The 27,287-nt window shown below is 44.2% G+C and overlaps 1 protein-coding gene across 4 annotated transcripts in view; it reads left to right on the forward strand.

The window, feature by feature from the left end:
* MYO10 (myosin X) overlaps positions 1-27,287 on the forward strand; it is a 229,275-nt gene that overhangs the window by 125,112 nt on the left and 76,876 nt on the right. For all 4 annotated transcript variants that reach the window (XM_023239408.2, XM_023239417.2, XM_023239414.2 and 1 more), the window contains 15 exons: positions 4,334-4,468; positions 6,807-6,931; positions 7,868-7,881; positions 7,999-8,083; positions 8,678-8,781; positions 15,785-15,914; positions 17,306-17,424; positions 18,528-18,674; positions 18,855-18,955; positions 19,064-19,130; positions 19,858-19,950; positions 20,376-20,444; positions 20,641-20,723; positions 23,477-23,585; positions 26,403-26,483. In XM_023239408.2, the coding sequence (XP_023095176.2) occupies positions 4,334-4,468; positions 6,807-6,931; positions 7,868-7,881; positions 7,999-8,083; positions 8,678-8,781; positions 15,785-15,914; positions 17,306-17,424; positions 18,528-18,674; positions 18,855-18,955; positions 19,064-19,130; positions 19,858-19,950; positions 20,376-20,444; positions 20,641-20,723; positions 23,477-23,585; positions 26,403-26,483 (1,462 nt within the window). The remainder of the gene's footprint in view (positions 1-4,333; positions 4,469-6,806; positions 6,932-7,867; positions 7,882-7,998; positions 8,084-8,677; positions 8,782-15,784; positions 15,915-17,305; positions 17,425-18,527; positions 18,675-18,854; positions 18,956-19,063; positions 19,131-19,857; positions 19,951-20,375; positions 20,445-20,640; positions 20,724-23,476; positions 23,586-26,402; positions 26,484-27,287) is intronic.

Below are 27,287 nucleotides of genomic sequence, written 5' to 3' on the forward strand. Positions count from 1 at the left end.
CCGGAACAGCATCTCCCACCCCCATTTTCGTGGATTTCTATGCCAGCTTCATCACCTAGGCATGAACGATTAAATCGTTGACTGTGGGTATTGAATTCAATCTCTTGCCCCTCTCCCCTCCCCGAAGGCCAGTGGTGGGGGGAGGAATCGAAAGTCCCAACCTTCTAATTCTGTTATTGGCTCTTCAGGCAACCAGCCCCGCCCAGTCTTTGGTTACCTGGGTGCTTTCCAAAAGTCACCTCATTAACATAACAAATGACATCTTTATTGCTGTCGTCATTTAGGAAATTCCAAGTGTGTTAGGAGCTCTGTCAGAAAGGAGGATGAGGACCCAATATATATTATAATAAATAATCACACTATCACACGTATTTAGCATGTATATTATATGCTGCATAGATAATAATGATGGTTAACTTGAAAATGTCTGGATTGGGGATGATTGGTGATCTTCCTCACCACCCTACTCCCTTATTTCATGTTTGTTTGTTTCTTTAGAGAAAGAGTGAATAAGGAGGGGGCGGGGGAGAGAATCCCAAGCAGGCTCCCTGCCGTCAGCCCAGAGCTTGACACAAGGCTCGAACTCACAAACCTGTGAGATCACCACTGGAGCTGAAATCAAGAGTCGGACACTTACCCAGCGGAGCCACCCAGGCGCCCCTCTATTAAAAGAACTACTTGACGGGACAGCAGTGACCTCTCAGTGGGGCCCTACTGTCCTCCCTTCAGTCCCCTGGACTTTGGCCCTGCTGGCTGCTTTTCCTTCCTCCAGGGCACTGAGCAGGGTCCTCCCGTGGGTCTCCCCGCTCTCCCTTCAATTTGCACCCACTTGTCTCCCGTGCATGTTTTCATTTTTTGGTCTCCCTATCAGTGTGCCGCCCGACCCTCCTGCTCCCCCCAAAAAGGTCTTTACTGAGCCCTTACCGTCCACCGAAATCTGAACTTTCCTGTCCTCTGGGACACTTGTGACTCCTTGCTCGGTGTCTTTGTGCTGCTAGATCACAGACAGACTGTGCCATTTCACGCATCCGTGCTTTGTGAGCCCTGAGTGCAGCCTGACACGTAGCAGGTGCGCAGATGTTTAAGGAGGGAAGGAATTACCTGCAGAGATGCTCTTCCTCCATTGCTTCGAAGATTGCATTGGTTTGACCCTCAGTAAACTTTTCACGTCACAGGCAGGGGCGGGAGGAGGAGGAGGGAGAAGTGGGGGGGGGGGTGTTCCTTAAATGTGTATGACCCGCGGAGAGTCCTGTCACCTTGTGATCAGGTTACCTTTACCCTCTGCCTTGTTCAGGTAACACTTCCGTGGCTCCGTATGTGGTAGCCCCCACCTGTCCCCTCCTGCTCTGGTCCTCTCTGAATTTTGTGAAACTGCTTTCAAGAGTAGCAGTTCCCAAACCTGGCCTCATGGTAGAATCCTCTGGAAATTTTTATTTTTTTTTAATTTTAATTTTTTTTAAACTTTATTTATTTTGAGAGAGACAGAGACAGTGCAAGTAGGGGAGGGGGAGGGAGAGAGGGAGACAGAGAATCCCAAGGAGGCTCCACGCTGCCTGCGCTGAGCCCGATGCGGGGCTCCAACCCACGAGACCGGGAGATCATGACCTGAGCTGAAACCAAGAGTCGGACGCGTCACCGACTGAGCCACCCAGGCGCCCCTGGAAATTTTTAAAAAATACCGACAGTTGAGTTCTACGCCTTACAGTTCAGGTTAGAGGTGTATTAGGTGATTCTGATGTGCAACCATGTTTGAGAACTGTGGTCACAGAGCACCGTTCAAGTCGGGGTTTTATTTTGTTTCAAGATTTAATTCTGTGCCAAAAAAGATGTACTTAAAGAAGGTGCTGGAAAAAAGTATGCTAGAGTGAGAAAAAATGTGACTGCAGATTGCTATAGACCGATATCCATGACTGGTTCATGGCAGTGAGAGTCTTGGGTTTTCTTCTCTTTGACCAAGTCTTGCTCTTGAATTTGAACCGTATCTGCTCTGTGATCGAATCTTTAACATGTTATATTTGTCAGGGTAAGCTAATGGCTGTAACAACCAGCACCCCCCCCCCCCCAATCTCAGGAACATTACACAGGAATGCTTTACTTCTTGCTCATTTTGCAGCCCCACAAGGGAAGGCAAGAAGACTTGACTTTAGTCTGCGTGTCATTTTGTTTAGAGATGTGTCAACCCTGAGGGCACCCAGGTGGTGGGCAAAGAATGGAGGACAAAGAAATGCATTTGGGGAACACGTGACATCATTTCTGTCTCATACGTTTTAACTAGAGAACTTGGTTTTTTAAGTTCTGTGTGTGTGTGTGTGTGTGTGTGTGTGTGTGTGTGTGTGTGTGTGTAATAGAGTCAACAACTAGATAGATGTATATATATATTTTTTCAAATGCCAAGCATTACTTAAATCTCTTCTTGCAATTTTTCTCTCTTAGTTTATGTCATTCATTCAGTGCTTGACTGCTGAATGCCCTCTGTGTGCCAGACCCTGGCCTAGACAGGTGCCAGTGACGTGAAGATGTGCGTACTAGCAAGATTCTGGTTGTTGGTAACAGAAAACCCAGCCGAAGTTGTCCCAACTCAGATGACACCGGGCAGGGCAGTTTCGGGTCTGGGGATTCAGCCATGCCTGCCGGGCCTTCTCTGATTTTCTTGGGTTTTGCTTTATTGTCCCAAGATAGGTGTGGATTCCCAGGTACTGTCTGCAGCAGGGGGGAGGTCTCTGCCTGGTGTCTCTTGTGTGTACACAAAGCCCCCCACGAGCCCTTAGCACGCTCGACATGAAGTCTCTCCGGCCGGAGTCCTCACACCAGCCCGTGATCTACCCTGGTCACTTACAGAGGGAACGGTGTTACCGAGAGTTGCCTAGACCAGTGTAGATTCCCCGTGGGTCTGTGGGACCCAGCCGGACGTGGCTGTTGTCATCTCTGAGTCACTCCCTTTCCTTTATTACGTGTGGTTAATCATTTCCCATTTCAGCAAAATTCCTCTTGCGTAACTTCCCAGATCGTGGCACTCAACGAGGGCAGCTTTCTCAGGACCACGCGGAGCTCATCCGTGTATCTCGCCCACTTAGCAGTTACGAAGGCGCTGCTTTCGTATATTGTTGGTGTTGCTCTTCTGTTGCTCAGACCTTTCGTTGACTTTTCTTACAAGTTCCCTGCCTTTGGCTACGTCTGTTCTCCCCAAAGTACCGGACATGGTGCCTTACACAAAATTGAGTGTCTCCTTTCAAATCCCTGGTCTCCATGCCTGCTTGTCCATATCCGGCGGGGCTGAGCTTGTCCGGGGCGTGACCACCAGCAACAGCTGGCCTCCCGAGAGCCCGCGCGCTCCTTCTGGAGCATTACCTCCAGAGCCGTGTTCCTTCCAGGCCACCTCGATGAGCTTAGTCTTCGCCGTCTGTCTCCTGTCTCCGGCGGTTGGCCCTGAGCCATCAAACTGGATCCTGTGGGCTCTCTCTCTCTCTCTCTCTGCCGCCTCTGATCTCAGTGCAGCTGACCCAACCAGAATCCTGCCCCCCCGTGGGTCTTCCCGAGCTCATCTGGCCCTGGTGCCCCACTCTTTCCCTTTCCTCTCCGTGGGACTCACGTTTGCCGGTCCGTTAAGGTGCAACTTGAACCTTGTTTACTTCGCTCACCGGCCTCCCCTCCCCGCGTGCTGCTGCGTTCCCTGGCCCTTAATTGTCACGAAAGCGTGATCTCTGCAGGATGTTGGACCCAGACCTGGCGTTACATCCTGGCTCGGACGCTTAGCCTCCCTCGTAGGACTGTTGCGAAAGCGATGATACAATGATTCACTGTGGGTCGAGTACCTGTGGGGTACCCTTGTCCCCTTCAATCATATTTATGAATAATTGCATTTTTGTGCATATTTATTTGCCTGCTTTCAGTTCCCCAGAATGACGTTGTTGGTGTGCCTGTTCATGTGACGAGCACTTAATACCAAGTGCCTGTCACCAGCACCGGAGGTGCTGTGGAGATGGCTGGGGACGCTCGAGTGACCAAAGCAGAGATCTTTGCTCATTTCGGGGCCTCTCTGGAAGGATAGGCGCCTTCCAGCCTCTTACCTTAACTTAGTGGGGGTGGTTCCGTTTTCTTCCCACGCCACAGAGGCCTTTGCAAGTGCCAGAAACGGTGTGGCCAGAGCTTTCACTGCCCTTCAGAAGCTTGCCTCGTGGGACCGACATTTCGACCTCCGTTTTCCCGCCTTCCAACAGGTGTTCTGTGGACAAACTGGAGGGACGTGGGTCACACTGAGTTTCGTTTCTTTTTTGGTTGTGTGTTTGTTTCTCCTTGCAAGTAGAAGCCCAAGCTTGTGCATTTTGTTTTGCAGCGGCGAAAGTGGGGCAGGGAAAACCGAAAGCACCAAATTGATCCTCAAGTTTTTATCGGTCATCAGTCAACAGTCTTTGGAACTATCCTTAAAAGAGAAGACATCCTGTGTCGAACAAGCTATCCTCGAAAGCAGGTATGTCGGGATCATGTTCCTTCTTTCAGATAAATAGGACTTACTGTCCTCCCTGTTGGCGAATTTAAGGATGAGTTAGAATCAGTGGGTCTGTTTTCTCTTTTTCTTCTCTTTTATAATTCCTCGAGAAGTCCCAGCATGCACATAGCAGTTTCCAATAACCTGACCTGTCTCCCCCGCTGCCCCCCGTCCCCACCCCTGGGCCAGGTTGGAGGTGGTGACTGAGTGATTCGGAGGAACGTTCTGTAGCCTCCTCTTACAGCGAGCCCTCGACTCGCTTTTGTGGAGGCCTTGTGACGGGCAGAAATTTCAGCCTCTGGCCACTGTGTAACAGAGGTCTTAGCACAGCGATGAGGGAGCCTCTGCTCAACATCCAGCCCTGTGGAGGCACCATGTTGGCAAGATGGCATTTTTTACAAATTTGTTTAATGTTTATTTATTGTTGAGAGACAGAGCATGATCACGGGAGGGGAAACGAGAGGGAGAGACACAGAATCCGAAGCAGGCTCCAGGCTCCGAGCTGTCAGCACGGGGTCCGACGCGGGGCTCGAACTCGCAAACCGCGAGATCATGACCTGAGCCGAAGTCGGACGCTCAACCGACTGAGCCACCCAGGCGCCCCAAGATGGCATTTTTGTAGCCTCCCACGTGGCAGAAGGTCACTGAGACCTTTGATGGCAGCGAGCTTTTGAAAGAGGGCTGTGTGGGGAGGTATCCTCTGAATTTTTATTTTATTTTTTTATGTTTATTATTGAGAGAGGGAGAGAGAGAAAGAGTGTGAGTGGGGGAGGGACAGAGTGAGAGGGACACACAGAATCCAAAGCAGGCTCTGAGCTGTTAGCACAGAGCCCCAGGTGGGGCTCAAACCCACAAACTACAAGATCATGACCTGAGCTGAAGTTGGACGCTTAACCTACTGAGCCCCCCAGGCGCCCCTGCATTTTTATTTTAAATGTGCACTTGCCAAACACCTGATTTGTGCCTTATAAGATTTTAGAACCAATAAGGACTTCACAGATTCTATTACTTAGAATTTAGTCCCGGGGTCAGCACACGACAGCCAGATGCCCATAACCTGTGGCCTGTTTTTGTTTTAGCATTCATACCCTTTTTTCCGGTGTCGTAAAATATACATAACGTTTGTAACTTTAAACGTTTTTTTTTCAGCGTGCAGCTTAGTGGTGTTAAGTGCATTCATGTTGTGCAACCATCACCACCATCCATCTTCAGAACATTTTCATCTTCCTGCAGCCTGTTTTGTAAATAAAGTTTTATTGGAACACAGACACGCTCATTTGTTTCTCTATTGCTGATAACTGCTTTCAAACTGCAGTGGCAGAACTGAGTGCTTGCAACAGAGACCGCAGGCCCCTAAAAGATCTATTACCTGGTTCTTGACAGAAAGTTTTCCACCTCCTGACTGGTCTGACCCCATTTTACAGGTGGAGAAGACGCAAAGAAGTTACTGATAAATGAGTTGCTCCGGGACAGACAACAGATGGGTGAAATGCCCAGGACTGGGACTTTTTCAGTGGCCGAAATTTAAGTGGGGGGTCTTCTCCTGCGCCATCCCTGGCTTATGTACATAAGCCCAAGTTAATTTGTGCGAGATCAGACCGTAGTGACTCCCTGAGCTCCAGTATCCTGCACCTGCACGAGCTGTAAGATCTCTCGTTCAAAATGATGAGGGTCATAAACCCATTTCAGCAGGGGCTTTGGAAAGCTGGCTCTTCTGTAAATAAACCTAGTCACTGTGGGTCCCGTTGCTTTCAGATTTGTCCCGCAGTTGAATATTTAGACAATCGGTGAGGAATGCTCTTGCGGTTTTTAGACCTACCCTAATTAACACTTGCTGCGGTCCTCGCGTCTTCTTTTTAAATTTTTTTTATGGGGGCGCCTGGGTGGCTCAGTTGGTTAAGTGTCCGACTTTGGCTCAGGTTATGATCTCGCGGTTCGTGAGTTCAAGCCCCGCATCGGGCTCTGTGCTGACAGCTCAGAGCCTGGAGCCTGCTTCGGATTCTGTGTCTCCCTCTCTCTCTGCCCCTTCCCGGTTCATGCTCTGTCTCTCTCTGTCTAGAAAATAAAACATTTAAACAAAAAAAAATAAAAAAAAAATTTTTTTTTTATGGAGTATAATGACGTACCATGTCCCGTTAGTTGCGTATATCACAGTGATTAGGTTTTCTGCGCGTGATGAGATGTTCCCCACGGTAAGTGTCCTTACCGGCTGTCACCGTGCGGTAATATTGCGATATTACCGACATTGAGTGGGTGTGCCGAAATTGACATCTCGTGACTTGTTTATTTGATAACGAAGCTGTCCTCACTTCTATCACAGCCCCATCATGGAAGCTTTCGGCAACGCGAAGACCGTGTACAACAACAACTCCAGTCGCTTTGGGAAGTTTGTTCAGCTGAACATCTGCCAGAAGGGGAATATTCAGGGCGGGAGAATTGTCGATTGTATCCTGTTTCTTGTGGTTCTTGTTTTGAGTATTTGACTCTGTAAAAGGACGAACTGTTCTTGGTTACCACAAGGGCAGTTAAAGAATGTGACACATTCCAGGTTTTGCTCTACTTTTACTCTGTCGGACCTATTAATTATTCCAGGAGAACCATCTTTCTTTCGGAAACTTCGATACTGTCTGTAATCAGGAAAATTGGAATCCTTATCAAGCGTCAGGTTTTTTTTTTTTTCAACGTTTATTTATTTTTGGGACAGAGAGAGACCGAGCATGAACGGGGGAGGGGCAGAGAGAGAGGGAGACACAGAATCGGAAACAGGCTCCAGGCTCTGAGCCATCAGCCCAGAGCCCGACGCGGGGCTCGAACTCACGGACCGCGAGATCGTGACCTGGCTGAAGTCGGTCGCTCAACCGACTGCGCCACCCAGGCGCCCCAGGTTTTTTTGTTTGGAATGAATTCTGTCAAATAGTGTGGCACCTCCGAGGAGGTCATGTGTCCTGTTTGAATTGGATTTAGGTGAAATAGCCTATGCTTTGTTGGCTTGTCTCTTGGCACTGGAGGTCTCTGTGTCAAAGAGCAGGGATTTGTTTTTATTTTATTTTATTTTTTTAATGTTTATTTTTGAGAGAGAGGGAGAGGGAGAGACAGAGTGCAAGTGGGGGAGGGACAGAGAGAGAGGGAGACCCAGAATCTGAAGCAGGCTCCAGGCTCTGAGCCGTCAGCACAGACAGAGCCCGACGCGGGGCTTGAACTGACAAACCTCGAGACCATGACCTGAGCGGAAGTCGGACGCTTGACCGGCTGAGCCACCTAGGTGCCCAAAGGGCAGGGATTTGTCATTATTTGGGCCACAAAGTCTAGAAAATTGAAGGGTAATTGAGCATGTGATCTCCTTGTTTTGTTCCTTGACTTGCCATTGCTTTTCGCATGAAGATTTATTAGAAAAAGTAAGTAAACGTTTAATTCACATTTTCTTCTGTAGTAATTGATCTTTGGAAATTACTGGTTTGTGCTCACTAAACAGAGGAAACCTCTCTGAGTCGAAATCTGATTTCTCTCCACAGAACCGAGTAGTAAGGCAAAACCCCGGGGAAAGGAATTATCACATATTCTATGCACTGCTGGCAGGGCTAGAACATGAACAGAGAGGTGAGTGGTGGGAGACCGGCGGGGAAACACGGACTAGCAACTTGTCTTCCCTTGAAAAGCCGTCGGTAAATGCAAAAACTCTCTTTGGGCTTTGTTGGTGTTCCATCGATTGAAACAAAACGTGGGAGAGACGGGCCAAAAGATGCTGAGTCCATTTTAGAGCCAAATAACGTAGGGGGGAAATCATCAAAAGGGAAGTCTTAAATGTCTTGTTTGTTTTTGGAATCTTGAGACTTTTCCGACTTGTACAATATTGATGAGAAACTATATAACACCTCGTAACTGGTTTACTCTTAAACCACACTCAAATAAAGCTAATTTCTAAACATTTGGTTTTTAAGAGAGAACAGCCAAGACAGGGTCCTCATCAGTTATTTTTTAAATAACATTTTCTATCATGCCATCTAATTTAATGAAATTATTTTTGCTTTCTCTAGGTGATGATTCAGAGTTCTGTATTTTAATAGGGGGCTGTTAGCATAGAATTATTTATGTATTTTATCTTTTGAAGTTACAAAGTGAAAACTCTCTTGGACTCTGTCTTATCCTGGCCAGTCAAGTACTGATACTCCATTTTTCGTTGTCTTTTTGCAGAAGAATTTTATTTATCTGTGCCAGAAAACTACCACTACTTGAGTCAGTCTGGATGTGTAGAAGACAAGACAATCAGTGACCAGGAATCCTTTAGGGAAGTGATTGTAAGTTACGTTGTTCTTTTGCCTTCTTAAGAGCGACAGCCCCCTAGAAAAATAAGTGACACGTTTCATTTTCTGTTTCAAACAATATTTTGTTCATGAAGTAATTACATTTGCACCGCTGTGCGAGAACAGGTGCTAGCTTCTTGTTCCCACTCATGATAAAGACTGTTCCAGACTGGAAGAGAATCCTCTTTCTTTAGAAGTTGGATGAATGTCTGTGACATTCAGGACAGATGGGAGGTTGACTTGGAACAGTCCACTAAAAATAAAAAAATCATAGGCTTGACATTGGATCATGCCAAGCTTTCTTTTTTGAGCTTACAAATATATATATAATATATCATATTAAATATGTATATATTATATGTGTGTGTGTATTTTTGTAATAACCATTTCCATGGCTAAAAACAAATCTGTCAACCATTAGACCAAGTAACTGTTAGGATCTTGTTTGTTTCTCTGCAAGAATAGTCACCTTACAACTCTGAGGTGTGGATAAGTAAGCATCTTGTAGTTTTCTGATATCACAAGGACTTGTTATACGGTGACAACATTCAGGAAGCCTGGTTGTGGAGCTTTATTAACAGCCCCACCTGATTGAGAGTGGCCGGTCGGTTTTGCTGATGTGGTTCTTCCAGAAATGCCAGAGTCACTGCTGTAGTAGCTGGAGACAGCGGATCGAGGGTGGAGTCACCATTGTCAGTGCAGCTGACATGGAGCACTTACCGTACGGACTTCCCCGGCCATCTCTCTCATTGCTCTGAACCCTGAGGGTAGGAATCCCGGCTGTCTGCACCCTGCGACCCGGGGAGGTTGGTGACCAGCCTAACCACACACGGTACCTAATAGAGCTGGTGTGGAAAGTTTAACTCCAAAGACTCTAAACCACAAGGCAGGTCGGTGGTACCTGCTTTTGTCTGTCAGGTTCTTATCTTTACAGCTGTCAACGCTTCTCTCTTGACTATCCCCATTTGCTCTTCTAGATTCGTCATAAAAATGCCTTGTGGAATGAAACCAGGGTATTTTTTTAAGTGAATGCATCTCATAACATCATTTTTTCATGTCTTAAGTTGAAAATGAAATTAAAAGCAGGATTGGCTCAAATATCAGGATCATCTTCCCTCTGTGGGTCTTTTATCTGTCATTTGTAATGCAGGGGGCGGGGGGCTTGGACTTCTTTTGCCCACTCTCCTCTCTTGAACCTGTTAACAAAAAAAGCCCCCTGCCGAGGGTGCCTTTTTGCTGCGTAGGCTGGACAGCAGGGGATTTGGCCCTGTGAATTGGATTTTCCAAAATGTGTTTTAAGTATTTTAAGTTTTCTTTCCCAGTTTCATTTGGCCCCTGGATTTGTCACTACTCAGACTTCATCCCGTTTCAGTTCGTTTATTATGGTCTTTACTGTGTGTTCGAATAAATATAAAAACTCATTTTTGGTGAAGAAAGACTTCTCTTGGGATTTTTTTTTTTTCCGGTTTTCTTCTTCTTTCTTGAAGCTGGAGAACCATGCTTTGTGATAAAAGGACGTTGTGGCAGAAGACAGATAATTATCCAAGAATGGCAGGTCTTGTACTGATTAGCTCGCTGGCCACTAGGGTGCACTGGGCATCAGTCCTCTCCTTGTTCTGGAAGTGCCCCTGAGAAGTTACTCCCTTGGCTTTCCTCTGCTTTCCTCTGGGGGCTTCGTTTTCTGATTGAGAATCGTTTGTTCTTTTTGTTAACTACTGGTAAACTTCTGAGGCTTGCCCTGCCTTCGGTGATTGCTGGCTCCTATTCTTTATTTGAAAGAGTAGGTTTTGGCCTTTAAAATCTGATCTTACGATGGAAAGATCATCTAGAAAGGAAGAACAATTTGTACGTGAAATTGACAGAGAGGTACGCAACAAGCTTACAAGTATTCCGTTTATGTGTTTACAAGTATTCAGTTTTATATATTTACGTTGTGATTACTTTTTAGTGTCAACCTACCAGAAATGTAAATGAAAACTTAGCTGCTAGTAAGTAAAATCAGGAACATGTAATTTTTACTATTATTTAACCTTCTGGAAGTTCTAAGCAACGCAGCCAGAAAAGAAAAACGATGCGCACCTTTTCAGAAAGGAGGAAAAATTCTCTTTTCTATAGCTAAACCTGCAAGAATCGCAAATTGGGGAATGGCTTAAATAATTTGTTATATTGGTAAAATAAGATCCATTACAGCAAGCAAAACACGTTCAAGTATATTCAATTACATGGAAAATTTATTTTAAACTTGAGAAAGATAAGCTGCAACACTAGATAATCCTTTTATTTAAAAAAACATTTTATGTATAATTTGATATACGATAATTCATGTAGTAATTACGTGTGCAGAAAGAAGGCTGAGACAAAAATGGACAAAAAATGTTCTCTCGTGAGGCAGAATTCTACAATCTTATTTTATCATTCTGTGTTATATTTTTACAGTAAATAGGCTGCCTTTCATGATTACCTAGTTATGATTATATTCCTAGAATCGTCATTTCTGTAATATGGGAATATAATCGTAAGTATCCTATCAATGCCAGCCAGCCCACTGTTCTGCCTTAGGCAGCACTCTGTAACCAGGAGTGACACAGGAATGGTTAAAAACTCCCCCAGGCATGCATATTCTCTCTCTCTCTCTCTCTCTCTCTCTCTCTCTCTGAAACAAATTTTTTTTAAATAAATAAATTGGTATCTTCATATTTCAATTTCATGAAGCTTTTTTCCCAGAGGTTTTTGGACCAAAGGAAGGAAAGGAACCACATTCCGTTAAGCCTGAAGGACATTTGTTTGCATAATATGTTGAAATGTTCATGGAGAGAAATTGTTTCTGTGAATTCTGTATGAAAATGTCATTTCTGGTGTTCATTCTTAGCTACTAAAAAAAAAAATGATCCATCAACTTTAATGTCTGTATTAAAGTTGGCAATAGGACCTTTTAAGAATTTTCTTTATTTTACTGAGAACTTGCTTTATGTATTTTTAGAGTTTATCATTGCCACCACTTGGCATGAATATAAATGAGTGCCTGTAAAGTATCATGGGAGCTATAGGGGACCTGTTTGTTTTTTCCCCCCCGGGGCAGACTCTGTGTTTCATAACCATTTGTTTATGCAGCCTTTCAAGTTGCCCTAGAAATTGCTTAGATGCAAGCCATTTCAAGTCAATGAGAGCAACTGATTTATTGTATTGCCTGCATTTGACCCACCAGAATGGGGGCGGATGAAATGTGTGAGAAATAACAGGAGTCTTTGGGTGATAATCTTTTCAGATTCTCTTATGCCACAAATGTTGAATATTTTTAGAGTGCTTGGCTGCGGACCAGGACTGGACCCAGCCTTACTGGCTATATCCATGGGTTTTTAGTTGTTTTGAGCCCATGTATATATATACATAAATTCATTCCACATGAGTCCAATTTTATTAAGGCGGACTTTATACCTCAATTTTGCCAAATGTGAAAACTTCAGTCTCTTTCAGTGGTAGAGAACTTGGGAGCATAAGCAAATTTATATTATAAAATAACATAATATTGCCTCATAGAGCGTTACATGATAAATTATGATTTTTTTAAGATTTCATTTTTAAGTAATCTCTGCATCCAACGTGGGGCTTGAACTTACAACCCCAAGATCAAGAGTCACATGCTCTACTGACTGAGCCAGTCAGGCTCCCCATGATAAATTATTATCAGATTGCTTATTTGGAACTTACTATGGCCAGAATAGCCTCCACTTCCACCATTCCAGGGGCACCATTTGTTCAAGATTCATCCGTGGCCCCTTTGCCTTCTGGAATGGCGTCTCCGCACCTCACAGCCAACTGCCTGAGACCCGGAGTGGGTATACCTTTTGGCATCTGAAATTTGCCCCTCTTTTCTATTCATTTCCAGGGTGATGAGCCTGGCTTCCTTTGTCTCTTCATGGTTGGGACCAGATCACATATTTGTCATCCCCCCCACCCCCAACCCCCAGTTTCCCAAACACCTGTTTTTCTCTGTGCCTAATAAGGACGTTACTGAAAATATTCTGTGTAATTTTTTGCCAGTTTCGTAACTAAATTGCTGTTCAGTGCTTCTGAACTATCCTGAGAATTTCCCGGCATGGTTTTTTGAGTCTTGAGCCCTACTGCTGAGAAAATAAGATCATTATAATAAGCTTTAAAGCGGCTACTCTTGGGGGGCCTGGGTGGCTCAGTCGATGGAGTGTCTGACTTCGGCTCAGGTCACAGTGTCGCAATTTGTGGGTTCGAGGCCCGCGTCAGGCTGACAGCTTAGAGCCTGCAGCCTGCTTTGGACTCTGTGTCTCCGTCTCTTTGTGCCCCTTCCCCGCGCTCGCTCTCTCTCTCTCTCTCTCTCTCTCTCTCTCTCTCACACACACACACACACACACACACACACACACACTCTCTCTCTCTCTCTCTCTCTCTCTCTCCCTCTCTCTCAAAAATAAACATTAAAAAAATTTTTTTAGAAAGTGGCTCCTCTTGCCAAAGGGGTGGAGATGGTGACTAAAAAGATTTTAAACAAGACAATAGGACACAAGTAAAGGGTCTTGCCAGTAATTTTAGCATACATGTCCACATTACTGGTAATTGGTTGCACCCATTAAATTACCCCATAGTATGATTAATATAATTATTCCTTATCACCATGCTCCTGACTCACTTAGGGTTAGATTGCAAGTAGTCAAATTTATTAATACCGTAAGCACATTTGATTCATTTGCTTTCATGTCTCCATGTATAACTTCTGTATGTATTTTAAGAACTTAGAGAATTTTTTCATGGGGCATCTCTCAATATTTTTCATTTGATAGCTTGACATTTTGTGCTACTGCAAACTTAGTATTTTTAAAGTCTTACTTCCTCTTAGTGTTATATAGACTCCAAGTAGTTGATTTAAACAGTGAAGACTTACATTTCCATATCGTTCTATGATCTAAGAATTTTTATAAGTTAGTGTTGAATAGGTCTTATTAATATAGGAGGATAACTTTAACCATGAAGATGGAAAATACTAACTTTAGCACAGTGGAGGTGCTTTGTAATTATTTTGCTGTTTAGTTTGGTTCTTACCACCGTTTCAAGAGGCTTGAGAATAAGAAATTATTTGTATTCTTTAACTGTCATTCCTTTAACTTTTAGGATAAGTGAACTTGAATAATTTTCCGTATGTTTCTTTTTAATTGATAAGCACTTGACTAATCGTTTTTATTCTTTGTGTCAATTTCTGTTTGCACCCATGAAATGAGTCTTCTCACCCCTGAGTAAATAGTTTCTCTTAACGTGTTAAGATTACACCATGGGGGTTATTTTACAGAACTTCTTTTCTATTGAGATTTTCTTTGTAGTAAATTTCCAGCATTGAAGTTATGGAAGATAACGCAGGAGATTGCGTTTTCTTTTTATGTCGTTAGAAAGTAATAGCATCTGGCTGGATAATAAGTTCATGGACTCTGTGTTCGTGGGGCCCGATTTTGAATCTTGGCTGGGTAGCCCTGTGAGAGTTACTTAACCTCTGTGAACACTCGACAGTTATCCACATTTGTGGCCAACACAGTGCTACCATAGAGTCTCATTTTCCCAAAAGATTATATTAACTTGTGTACTGGTGATCAGTGCATAAATGTCCCAGTTTCACCAGTTTTAGGTTTAACATCCACAAGTTTTTGGCTAATTTAATAGAAGTTATTATCCTGCATTTGCTCCAATAAGAAATGCCTGTTGCGTTGGTTTGCTCATGTGTCTTTTATTACAGCTTAAGCGATGGCTCCTTCCCTTATAATTTTTAAATTTTCCTGCCTATTGTTGTTGCCCTTTGTTTTCCCTTTATTGTCGTCTCCTTAAAAAGAAGTTAAACTTCTCACATTTTTAAATCCCTGGTTGTTTCCTTGTCTAATTTCTGTTGCTTCAAAATGGCGCGTGGTTTCCTTCCTGGTCTCCCAAAGTGATTGTCGTTGTCGTAGTTATTACGTTGTGGGTCTGACGTAACCCCTGGTGGGTTATTTTCGTCAGTGTGGCCAACAGTTCTGTCCTCAGTTGGGGGCGAGGGGTGGTTTCTTCTTGACAAGCATGTGGCTTCTACATCACACTAGAAAATGAGCACATCTTGGGTGGGATTCAGAAGACGCCTGGCTTCCGCTGTCAGGATACTTGTATTTGGGGACAGACCTCGTCTCCTGTAGTCGCTGGTGTGTTTTTCTCCATTCATCTGTTCCATGGGGATCTATTATAAAAGGAGCAGAGACTCTCCCGTCTACAGAGTTCCTAAGAAAGAATGTTATTCCCCCGATTTGGGTCCCTGCTGCATTTAACCGTCAAGGGAAGCCTCCAAAGTTTATGCTGGAGCAGCCCCATGAAGTCTCCCCCTCACCCCACCAGTTCATGTGGAAGAAAATAAATGTTCCATTATGCTTCAGTATCTACAGAAAAAGCATTTCCTTATCACCGTCATTACTGTGACTCTCTGAGGTGATTCTGCTGTGACATAACTGGGAAGCCTCTCCGTAAGGTGTCTCATTTTTCCCCATTGGTGGGGTGAGCGCTCCACATTCTACAGTTCTTTTTTCTTAATGTTTTTTTAATTTCAATGTCTGTTTAACGTTTAAATATTTAGTTAGAAAGCGTGAGCAGGGGAGGGGCAGAGAGAGAGAGAGAGAAGAGAGGGAGAGTCCCAGGCAGGCTCTGCGTGGCCGTTGCAGAGCCCGACGTGGGGCCATGTCGCTCGCACTGTGAGATCGTGTCCTGAGCCGAAATCAAGAACCGGGCGCCCAGCCCACTGAGCCACGCCAGGTGCCCCTGCAGTTCTTCCCTAACATCACGTTATTTTCTGTGCGGCTCTGCAAGGTCTTTATCCCTTGAAATTGAGGGCCCGTGAGTCTGTCTCCTGTTTTCTTGCCTGTAGAGCAATACCTGACACTTTGATTGAGCGGGGGAGGTTTTCGTTTTCTTTAGCGTGGGGAAAACACCCGCAAAAAAATTGAACACAGTTACTGTCTTTCAGACGGCAATGGAAGTCATGCAGTTCAGCAAGGAAGAAGTTCGGGAAATTTTGAGGTTGCTTGCTGGTGTATTACATCTTGGGAACATAGAATTTATCACGGCTGGTGGGGCCCAGGTGTCCTTCAAAACGGGTAAGATGACCCCTGCCTTCCTCCCTTCCTCCCTTCCTCCCTTCCTTGGCTTTTTCCTCCTAGGGAACTTGGACCTAAAGTATTTACTAATCCGCCCTTTTGCAGAAAGGGCTTTCTGAGCCCGGGAGAGAGAACTTTGTATTTGATGCGAATGATCAGCCGAGAAAGGGTCCAAGCATCTAAGAAGGGATTGCTGGGTGGCATGGTGGCTGTGTTCTCATTCTTACCAAGAAAAGAGGAAAATGGACCCGGTAAAGAAATGAGCAACCGGGATGGTTGTAGGATAAGTGTTACGGGTCAGGGGCGTAGTGTCGCTGTAGTTTTTCGTAGTTCTCCAGTGGTGACGCAGTGTAATGGTGAACCCTGTTTTCAAGCCTGACCGCTTGGCTCAGGGTCCAGCTCTGCCACAGGCCGGTTCCTTGGGTTATAACGTGTCCCCTCAACACCACTGACTTCTGGTCTATAAAGCGCGGCCGTGTTGTCAAGATTAAACGAGCGAATATGCACATTGCCACGTCAATAGTCACTTTCCAGAAGTAGTTGATGTGTTTACTCTTGAGAGTTTCCTGATGGAAGCCACGTGTGAGGGCACAAGGGCTTGGGGGGGGGGGGGCAGATGAGTTAAAGTTTGAAGTGGCCTTAGATGAGGCCAGAGCTGTAGGTCAGCAGTTCTCACGCGTTTGGTCCCAGAGCGTCTCAATCATCTTCAAACCATAGAGGACTCCCCGGGGCTTTTTCCTTTATGTGGGTCATGTCTGTTCATGTTATCGCATTAGAAATAAAAACTGAGATGTTTTTGAAAATTAATTGTGCAATCACCATCAGAAGCCCCTTGCGTATTGAAATAAATAGTGTGTTTTTATTCAAAAGACTATCTTCCCAAACAGAAGAAAATCCGCGAGAAGGGCAACATTGGCTTACATTTTTGCACCTTTTGAAAATATCAGAGGTCGGGGAGGACAGCTGGGTTCTCTTACCTGCTGCAGTCACTTTGGTGAGCTCCCTTATGTCGTGTAGCCATTGGAAACTCCTCTGTATTGCGGTGATGGAATGAGAGTTAAAAGAAACAGCAAGCGACCTCTTTGGATCACTGAAAAGAGTTAGGACCTTGCAAACCTTTATGGCGGGGTCTTGGACCCGGGGTCTCAGGACCACACTTGGTCCGGGCGTCAGGCCACTAGCCTAAGACTCATCAAGGGAGTGATTAAACGAGCGAAGAAATGTGCGTTCTCTAGATTCTACCCACGGGATTTAGGAATGTTCTCTGGCCTCACGTGTCGCAGTGTGGAGTTAGCTCTGAACCCATGTCTCTGCGTGGGGCTCCCTTTGGGGTCCCGTGGCCCGTTCCTTCTTGGGTCAGTCACTTTTGCCTTGTTTGCCTTCATTTCCAGCCTTGGGCAGGTCTGCAGAGTTACTGGGGTTGGACTCAGCACAGCTCACGGATGCTCTGACGCAGAGGTCCATGTTCCTCAGGGGGGAGGAGATCCTTACGCCCCTCACCGTTCAACAGGTACACGCGCTTCGCCACCAAAACTCGTCTTAACGGATACCCCCAGGGTTTTCAGATCCATGGCTTTGATTCAAATGAGGCACTACAGCAAACCGTTCAAAGGGGTTTGGTTCATGATCGAAAGAAAGAAGATACCCACGCCGAAGGGAATAGACCAGAGTTGTTCATTTTCTTAGAGGTAGCGTAGCAGGGTGTTCCAGAGGACCGACCGGGCATGATGGAGGGTTCCTGAGTCCGAGTCCTGACATATTATTTTCTGTCTTTGGAGAATGCATCCGTTGTGTCTGTTTGCTCCTCTGTAAGGCAAGGGTAATTGTCATACCTAAGCCGTAGGATTCTTGTAAGGATAGTAATAAATGTGCTAGATACGTAAGCACTAAATAAACACTAACCATGATTATTTGTTATTATTATGTAGTATTATGTATTTCTGCTTCTGTTACTGTCTGAAGCTAGTTATATGTGCCAGCCCGTCTAATATCGATTTATTTTTTAAGTTTATTTATCTTAAGAGAGAGGGAGAGCGAGTTGGGGAGGGGCAGAGAGAGGGGGAGAGAGAACCCCCAGCAGGCTCCTCGCTGTCAGCACAGAGCCCCACGCAGAGTTCGAGCCCACGAACTGCGAGATCATGACCTGAGCTGAAATCAAGTCGGACGCTCAAACGACTGAGCCACCCAGGTGCCCCATGTTTTAAACATGATAAAACTTGCAGCTACCCATACTGGTTCAGATTCTTTCCTACAATTAACATAAAAACTTGAGTTTGAAAGCCTGATATTTCAAAGAAGTCTTAGTGATGGGCATCGAGGAGGGCATTTGTTGGGATGAGCACTGGGTATTGTATGGGAGCCAGTTCGACAATAAATTAGATTTAAAAAAAATAATACGAATGAAAGAAGTCTCGGTGGCTCCTGCGTGTAGAGCGAGTGAGTGAACTCCATTTTACTCTTTCTTGAGACATCCGCGTCTTTCTGGGTGTCGGGTGCACGGGTGTTCTTCCTGTTCAGTGTGTGTGCGTGTCCCCCGAGGGGTCTGGGATGGACTCACCTGCCTGGGCTTCTGTGGTCAGTGGGAGGCGGTGACCGTGTCCCCCTCTCCTGCAGGCAGAAGACAGCAGAGACTCCTTGGCCATGGCACTTTATGCACGCTGCTTCGAGTGGGTGATTAAGAAGATTAACAGTAGGATCAAAGGCAAAGATGACTTTAAATCTATTGGCATCCTTGACATCTTTGGATTTGAAAACTTCGAGGTATGCTTCTCATGGGTGGGATGCATGAATTTTTTTCTATCCACTTATTGACTTAACTCTCTTCACATGAATACTGGTATTTTTCTCTGAAGATTTTTTTTTTCTTTTTTGCTCTTTCTTGACCTTTGTATGTAATAGGAAGGGCACTAAAGATACGTGTTGAATGGTTCCCCCCCTTAGGTTAATCACTTTGAGCAGTTCAATATAAACTATGCAAATGAGAAACTTCAGGAATATTTCAACAAGCATATTTTTTCGCTGGAACAACTAGAATATAGCAGGTAAGAGCTCACAGAATTCCATTTAAATGTAAAAAAAAAATAAAAAGCCATAAATTAGTTTTAAAACTCTATTTTATTATAACTTAGCCCTTTTAAATCTTTCCACAGGGAAGGATTAGTGTGGGAAGATATTGACTGGATAGACAATGGAGAATGCCTGGACCTGATTGAGAAGGTAACATTGTTGAAGGCTTGTTACCAGTCCCAAGGGTGTCCAGCTGGGCTGATTCATATTTATGGGAACAGAATAGCTTGTGCGAACATGCACATCAAAGATGTGAATGTTTAGAACACAATGGACCATTTGGAAACATACATGTAAATGTGCAAGGTTGAATTTTAATAGTTGGCTGCTTCAAACTTATTGTTTCATTGAACAAAGTATTTTAGAATCAACAGTGTGTGCATTGGCTTCCCTTGGATTTTAAGTCAGCATCAAAAGCTTCGCCAGCACCAGGAGTAGACTGGACAGTGTAAAAGTTTTGTTCACAAAATTATGGTGGGTTCCATTTTTCCATGTGTGTGTGGAAATTAAATTCATTGGATGTCTTTATAGTATCATTCTGAATTTTTTTTTTACCTTTATTTTGAGAGAGAGAGAGAGAGAGCGCGAAAGAGCGCTTGTGTGTGCGCACACACACAAGTGGGGGAGAGGCAGAAAGATGGAGAGAGAGAATCCCAAGTAGGCTCCCCACTGTCGGGGCTGAGCCCTATTCGAGATCATGGCCTGAACTGAAGTCTGACTCTTAACCGCCTGAGCCACCCAGGCGCCCCCTGAATTTTTTTAATCCAAGAAATTTCTATGACTTTTCCTTTAACCACTTACTTGAGAGAGTAGAGAGGAAATATGTTGAGGTAGACATTCAGCTTCGAATTCAATTCACCTTTCTTCTGTCTTCCAGAAACTCGGTCTCCTGGCTCTTATCAATGAAGAAAGCCATTTTCCACAAGCCACAGACAGCACCTTATTGGAGAAGTTACACAATCAACACGCGGTATGTCAAAACCTGCCAATTCTTAATTATGTCTGAGTGGGAGATCTGTGGGTTAAGATTCCACACAAGCTATTTCGGTGCTGTTGGCTCTCCTCGGCTCTCCACACGTAATTCTCTTCTCAAACCAAAGCTCTTCTCCAATTGCTGGAACCAAATTGAAATCCGTTGAAGGGATAGATTTGGGGCTCCTTGTCAGAATATGCCCACATTCAGTTTATGAGTTTAGAATTTAACATCACTGCTGTGAGGCCAGGTAAGAGCTCCATGGTTTCGATAAAATTGCGTCACATGCTCTGTCCTCAACCTCTGCTCTGTGGTGGGCTTTGCGATTGTTTTCACTGTCTCTGGTAGTCAATTGTCTCTGGAGGTCTGTGCAAATCAGTAAGTGACATTAGGCGCTTGTATTTTTTTTTTTTTTTTATTAGAATAACCACTTTTACGTGAAGCCTAGAGTTGCAGTGAACAATTTTGGAGTGAAGCACTACGCTGGAGAGGTAACTTCTTACTTGAGATCCTTGTGGGTATTTGCCCGTCTGGTACCTAGAAAAATAGCTGATTTCAGAAGCCAACATAAATATGTTGAAATGACTTCTTTCATGGGTCTGGCGTTTAAAGGGGATGCCTATGACCTGAAATCATTCTTTTGACCAACTGTACGGTTTTTCTTTTTCTTTTCTTTTTTTAAACCAGGTGCAGTATGATGTCCGGGGCATCTTGGAGAAGAACAGAGATACCTTCAGAGATGATCTTCTCAACTTGCTCCGAGAAAGCCGGTATGTCGGTCTCCAACCCCATATGTTGTTAGCAAGCAAAGCATTCCTTGTGCAAATTTACAAACATAGAAAAAAATTGGTATGGAAGCAGCTTGGTTTACTGTGTTCTTTCACGGGCAATATTTCATTAATCAAATGACCTCGATACAGAAAATAATATGAGTCGCATTGACCACCATTTAATGAGGTACCATAAGAAGAGCGTATCTATGACGTAGATACTGTCAGTCCTGTTAAGCAGATGAGGGAAGTAGTTTTGGGGGCGGTTCAGGGCCTTGCCCACGAATCGACAGCTAGTTTTGATTTGCTCTGCTTGGCTCAAGAACAGAAGGCCTTGCCCAGGATGACCTTTCTTCTCAACAGGCCGAGAGCTCCGTGTTCAATTGCTTTCATCCTCTGGTCCGAAGGACCCGTGTGTCTCTAGCTGAAGGGATGTCAGGAAAAAACAGCCATCCAGCTAAAATTACAAACTTCCACATGCATTGATTCGTGCACGAATCGTAAATTCACGCCCTTAAATCGGTAGTTGGTTAGCTTAGCTGCTTGGAGGAGGCTGTGTGAGAGAGAAAGGGGGAGAATCGCCCAGAGGGAAAGCTTTCGATACTTGTTTCAGATCCAGAGTGAATCTGTGACAGAAACATTTTTATTATCTAGGTTGGGAAAGTAGCACAATTACTTAAAAATCTGTAATACTTTTAGGAATGTCAACCCCATGTGGCTACACTGTCACATAGACTGAATTGAGGTGAAGGAAGCCCACCCACAGGGTCAGATAGGAGTTTAGAAATGGAAGGTATTTCGATTTGTTTGAACTCTCCTGTGTGAAGATTCCCTGTTTACAACATTGGCAGCTATTTTTGCTTTTATTTTTTTTGTAATTTTTTGTAATTTAATGTTTATTTATTTTGAGAGAGAGAGAGAGACAGAGCACAAGCAGGGGAGGGGCAGAGAGAGAGGGAGACACAGAATCTGAAGCAGGCTCTGAGCTGTCAGCACAGCCCGACACGGGGCTCGAACTCACAGACCATGAGATCATGACCTGAGCCGAAGTCGGACGCTCAACCAACTGAGGCACCCAGGCTCCCCAGCTGTTCTTATTTTTAGATGAGTTTTCAGCTCTTTAAAAATGGAGATGTTCAGGGATGCCTGGCTGGCTCAGTCAGCAGAGCATGTGACTCTTGATCTTGGGGCTGTGAGTTTAAGCCCCACATTGAGGATAGAGTTTACTTTAAAAAAAAAAAATACATATATATATATATATATATATACACACACAATAATAAAAATGGTGGTATTTTCAAAATACCATAGCAATGGTACTTTTCTATCCGCTGTCAAAGCAATTTCTTAGTTATTAGATTTTAATTGATACATTTAAAAATGACCTTCATGTTAAATAAAAGCATTTTGCTGTGAAAAGATCACAGGTGTGGAGGTCAGCAAGGTGACATTTGGCTGGTCGCCTCAGTCAAAACGTAAAGTGGGTTTGTGACTGGAGTAAAAGAGTTTCTTTCTTAGTCCAGGTTTGTCTCTGCAAAAATGAGGGGCTTGGGCTGTTGCTTGGTCTGTGCTCTTTGACCTTTGACATCTGTGACACTTTCATGGAAACAGAGCTTTCCTCTGAAGCGCTCAAAGCACACTAAGAGAACTTCAAAGAGCACGTAATAGCACCCTGGAACAAAAACGAAAAAGGGATGGGGGCAAAGTGAGAGGTGACAGGGCCGCCTTTGATGGTGCCACCTCAGGAGGTGTGGATCCTCAGACATCGTCCCTGCCTTTCCTGGTCTCAGTGAAGCCACTCATCCCCACTCCTCTGCCCAGAGCTGTAGCGTCTTCCATGCAAGAAAGATAAAAAGTTATCGGAGGGGCACCCGGGTGGCTCAGTTGGTCAAGCATCCGACTGCGGCTCCGATCACGATCTCGCGGTCCGTGAGTTCGAGCCCCGCGTCGGGCTCTGTGCTGACAGCTCTGAGCCTGGAGCCTTTTTCAGATTCTGTGTCTCCCTCTCTCTGCCCCTCCCCTCTTCACACTCTGTCTCTCTGTCTTTCAAAAGTAAGTAAACAACAACAAAAAAATTATTGGAAGCCTTTTACTTTTTATTAGTAGGGGCAATTTTATAGAGCTTTTCAGCGTTAACAGCAACAAACTAACATGAGCGTTGACGCTGTGCCAGGCACCGTGCTCAGCCTTTGGTATACATTTTCTCATTTCATTCCCCACCCCACCGCCAGCACAGTGGGACAGATTCTTAACTTAGCCTCATTTTTCTGCAAAAGGAGGGTAAGTCACGCATCTGCCCTGGTCCTGTAGCTTGGAAGGGGTGGGGGCAGGATGGAAACCCTACTGTGTTTCACTGCAGATCTCACTTTTCCCTCTGTGAACTGGTTGGATCTTCGAGATACAGTGAGATGTGCGAAAACATCTCCCTCCTACGGGCAAAGACATCAGGGCTGCAGAAGCATAGGTGGCACTCTGGAAACACAGGGCTCCTTGCTGGCATGCCACCCCGGGTGACTTTCATCCCAGTCCGTTTGTCTTCTGCAAGACTGGGGCTCAGAAGGCGGCCACCATTTTTCCCCCCAGTGCCTAAAGCCCTCGGGCAGTGGTTGTTTTGAAATCTTTGGAAGTTGTCTTAGCTCTTCCTGGACTCGATGTGTTACTTTCATCGGGAAAGTGTGTTGTAATTATAGTAATCCAGCCCCTGATAACCGGGTGCGTGGCCCTCATGGCCCTGCCCCTCTCTGCTCACACAGATTCGACTTCATCTATGACCTGTTTGAACACGTTTCAAGCCGCAATAACCAGGATACCTTGAAATGTGGAAGCAAACACCGACGGCCCACAGTGAGCTCACAGTTCAAGGTTAGTCTGTCCTGCTGGCTTTCACGAATTTATGGGTGCTGTGATTTTAGGAATTGGAAACAGGGATTGGCGTATGTGAGGTCCAGGAAAGCGTTTATTTTATTTTTTCTTTTATGTCACCAGATAGTGCTTTCGAAATAAAATCTGCTTTTTTCTGAGATGAAAACATGTAGGTTTTTGGTTTTTTGTTTTTGGGTTTTTTTTTTTTTTTTTTTTGTCTTGTTAAATAGCTACCTATTCTAAGTTGAAGGACTATTTGGCCATTTGGGGTCACCTTGATTTGTATTTAGAGGCTCATATGAATATAGAGTGTATTTCTTCCCATGTTTGGTTTTTGTATTTTTCCCGGGTACGTTTACAGTATCATAACTGGGAATAACGACTGAGCAAGCACGCATTTAAATAAGATCCATGTCAGTTACCTTGTCCAGAATTCAAGGAAATAGGGACCATTCTACTTGCATTTTAAATATGTAGCCATTTTAGAAAGTTTAGAGGTAGAGCATGTGAAGACCATTTTTGAAAAAAAAAATTTTTAATGTCTATTTTTGAGAGAGAGAGAAACTGGAGCACAAGTGGGGGAGGGGCAGAGAGAGAGGGAGGCACAGAATCCGAAACAGGCTCCAGGCTCTGAGCTGTCAGCACAAGCCCGACGCGGGGCTCGAACTCACAGACCGTGAGATCATGACCTGAGCCGAAGTTGGACGCTGAACTGACTGAGCCACCCAGGCGCCCCTGACCATTTTCTGACCTTAATTGTTCTGTTTTACCCCCAAGTAACAAATCCTAATAGGAAGAGAAAGAGAGGCGTATGAGTCAATAGACATTTATTAAATCTGCCTTCAAAGAGTCTTTCACTTAGTTATTCGGAGTTGGATGCATCCGGTGGGGTTCTGTGTGAGGCCTGTTGTACAACGTAGTTGGCAATGAGCCAGACACTCACCAACCTTGCTAACAGCTGGATCATGAGATATGATGGGCAGGCTTCACCTAGATAGGATATAATAAAAACAGTTGCCATTTGGGGGCACCTGGGAGGCTCAGTCAGTTAAACATCTAACTCTTGGTTTCGGCTCAGGTCATGATTTCACGGTTTGTGAGTTTGAGCCCCATGTTGGGCTCTGTGCTGACAACGGGGCCTGCCTGGGATTCCCTCCCCCGCCCCTTCCTCTGCCCCTCCCCCACTCACACGGTATCTGTCTCAAATAAATTAAAAAAAAAAATAGTTACCATTTATTGTGTACGTATTATGTGCCAGTCACTAATCACGTATATGATCTTGTTCATTTCTCCCATCTTATAAGTACATACTGTTGTCCCCATTTTATAGATGAGGAAACTGAGGTTTGGAGAAATGGAGACCATTCAGGCCCTCTGAGGACTAAAGCTAGGATTTGAACTGTACCTGTCTGACTCTAAAACCTAGGTTTCTAATCCCCCAGTGGAGTTGTTATATTACCTTTTTCTAGAGCAGTGTTGTCTGGAGTTGCCTTGGAAGGCTTTGTGGATATTTGGGGATTAAATTGCACTAGGAATCAAGGAAATGGCAGAGAGCGGTCCAGTGCATTCAGACCTTCCAGGTAGAGAGACTGAGCAGGAGGAGTCCTGAGGCAGGAACGTTGGGTCGTGTTCCCGGAAGACTGATTCAGTGAGGCCAGCAGACAGAATGTCTCATAGGGAGTTAAATTGGCACCAGAATATATATTAATATATATATATATATATATATATATATATATATATATATATATATATATATGAAGGGCCACACATGCCAGGCCATTTGGTCACCTGTGAGAAATCCTAAAGCTTTCGAACCCGAGAAGTAACTAACCAATGTAGTGCTGTAGACGACCCAGTTTTTTCCACAAAATTGTAAGAAGAAAAAAGAAATGGAGGGAAACCCAGTGGATTAAAAGACTGAAAGACCCTAAGTACAGTACAGGAACCTCATCTGCATTCTCATTTCAAGGAACAGACCGGTTAAAAATTATGAAATTTGAGACACTTGAGGATTTTTGTATGAAATCTGAGTCACCTGCTTCTTTTAAGATTGGAATTAAGGAATTCTTGTTCAAGCTTTTTCGGATGATGCTATGGTGGTTACATACAGGTTTGGAAATGTTTAGCCTTTAATAGCACATATGAAATCTTGAGGGATGAACTAAAAACGCCGTTTTCTACAAGGGCTGGGCGTAGGGTGTCCTCAGATGGGGACTGGATGAAATGAGATTAGCCATGAGCCGAAGCTGGTGATGAGTGTTCATTACATGCTCTGTCTGCATTGGGAAATGTTAAAAATTCATCACAATAGCAACAAAAAATTTAAAAAATAATAATAAAGCAGTATTATGGAAGCTTGATCTGCCTGGTGACTTCTGGGTAAGAGTGAGAAAGTGTGAATTATTGGTACAGACTGTCATCTTAATGGAAATAATGAATTAGGAGGAAAAAACCTCCAGTGGGACAGTGCATTCAGCCCAGATTTTCTGTACCAAACATCGAAATAGCCCAGAGTTGCTTTCTGGTGGTTAACAGAATATTGGTTCCCCCCCCCCCCCATGATACTCTTCCAATGAAGTGACAAATGAGTTTTGTATATTGTGAAGTAATTTCAGTGACTATCGATTGTAGCACCTTGGCTTTATCTTATATGAGGATGACAGTGTTAAAACTTAATATTCCATTAATCAGAAAAAAATTATTCCTGATTTCTATTGTTTCTTCCTGTTTCTGAGGAGTGCCTGAGATGCTGAGAAATCTAAAGAATGACATAATAAGAGACTAAATCAACATATACTTTTTTCTTTCTAATAGGACTCGCTGCATTCCTTAATGGCAACGCTAAGCTGCTCTAATCCTTTCTTTGTTCGCTGTATCAAGCCAAACACGCAGAAGGTAAGATTTACAGCAGCGCTAGACTGAGGCTGTGTCTTTAAGGACACCACCTCCCGGGCACTGTCTGTAAAGCCCTTTCATCATAGAGGGTTGGGAGCATATATGACATTATTACAACCTAACATTAAATAGAAAAATTCCCTTTGTCTCCTGGGCCTACTTCTCTGCTTCTGAATGCTGCCATTAAGCTTTAGAGAAATCTAGTTTAAAAGGAAACCTTGTGAAACCTTCACAATTTTTTTTTTTTTTTTTTTTTAAGGATTTGGTTTGAAATTCTTGGGCAGCTGTCTCTTATGGAAGAGATGGTTGGTGTATGTTTTGTGGTTGGTTTAGTTTTTCATTTTGCTTTCTTGTTAAGCATGATGAGAGGTCTGTATTCTAAGTAGCGATGCTGACTTTTTTAAGGACTCTGACCAGGTAGTCATGCCTAATTTGATAATTCCTGATAGAGCGTCATCGTGTGTTTTCATGGGCAGGCTCTGTGAATTTAGTGTTTTAATGCCATAGCCTGATCAGAAACAATGTGAGTGTTACAGGAAGCTGTCTGAACAAAGAAAATTTAGTATTCAATGTATGTCGTTGCTGAATCCAAGACTAAATGGGAAACTAGCCGTCAAATGTTGAAAAATAGAAATTGTCTTGCTTTGGGAAACATCAGCTCTTTGTAATCTCCCCGAAGAGAGGAAAACCCTCCACAAGACAGTAATGTCAGCAGCCCCTCTTGTTAAAAAACTAAATGCTGTTCTCATAAGGTGTAAGAGAAGGAATCTGACCTGAAACTGTTTCTCTTGAGACTTAGGTTAT

Source organism: Felis catus, chromosome A1 (genome assembly GCF_018350175.1).
Source record: "Felis catus isolate Fca126 chromosome A1, F.catus_Fca126_mat1.0, whole genome shotgun sequence".
Lineage (NCBI taxonomy): Eukaryota > Metazoa > Chordata > Mammalia > Carnivora > Felidae > Felis > Felis catus.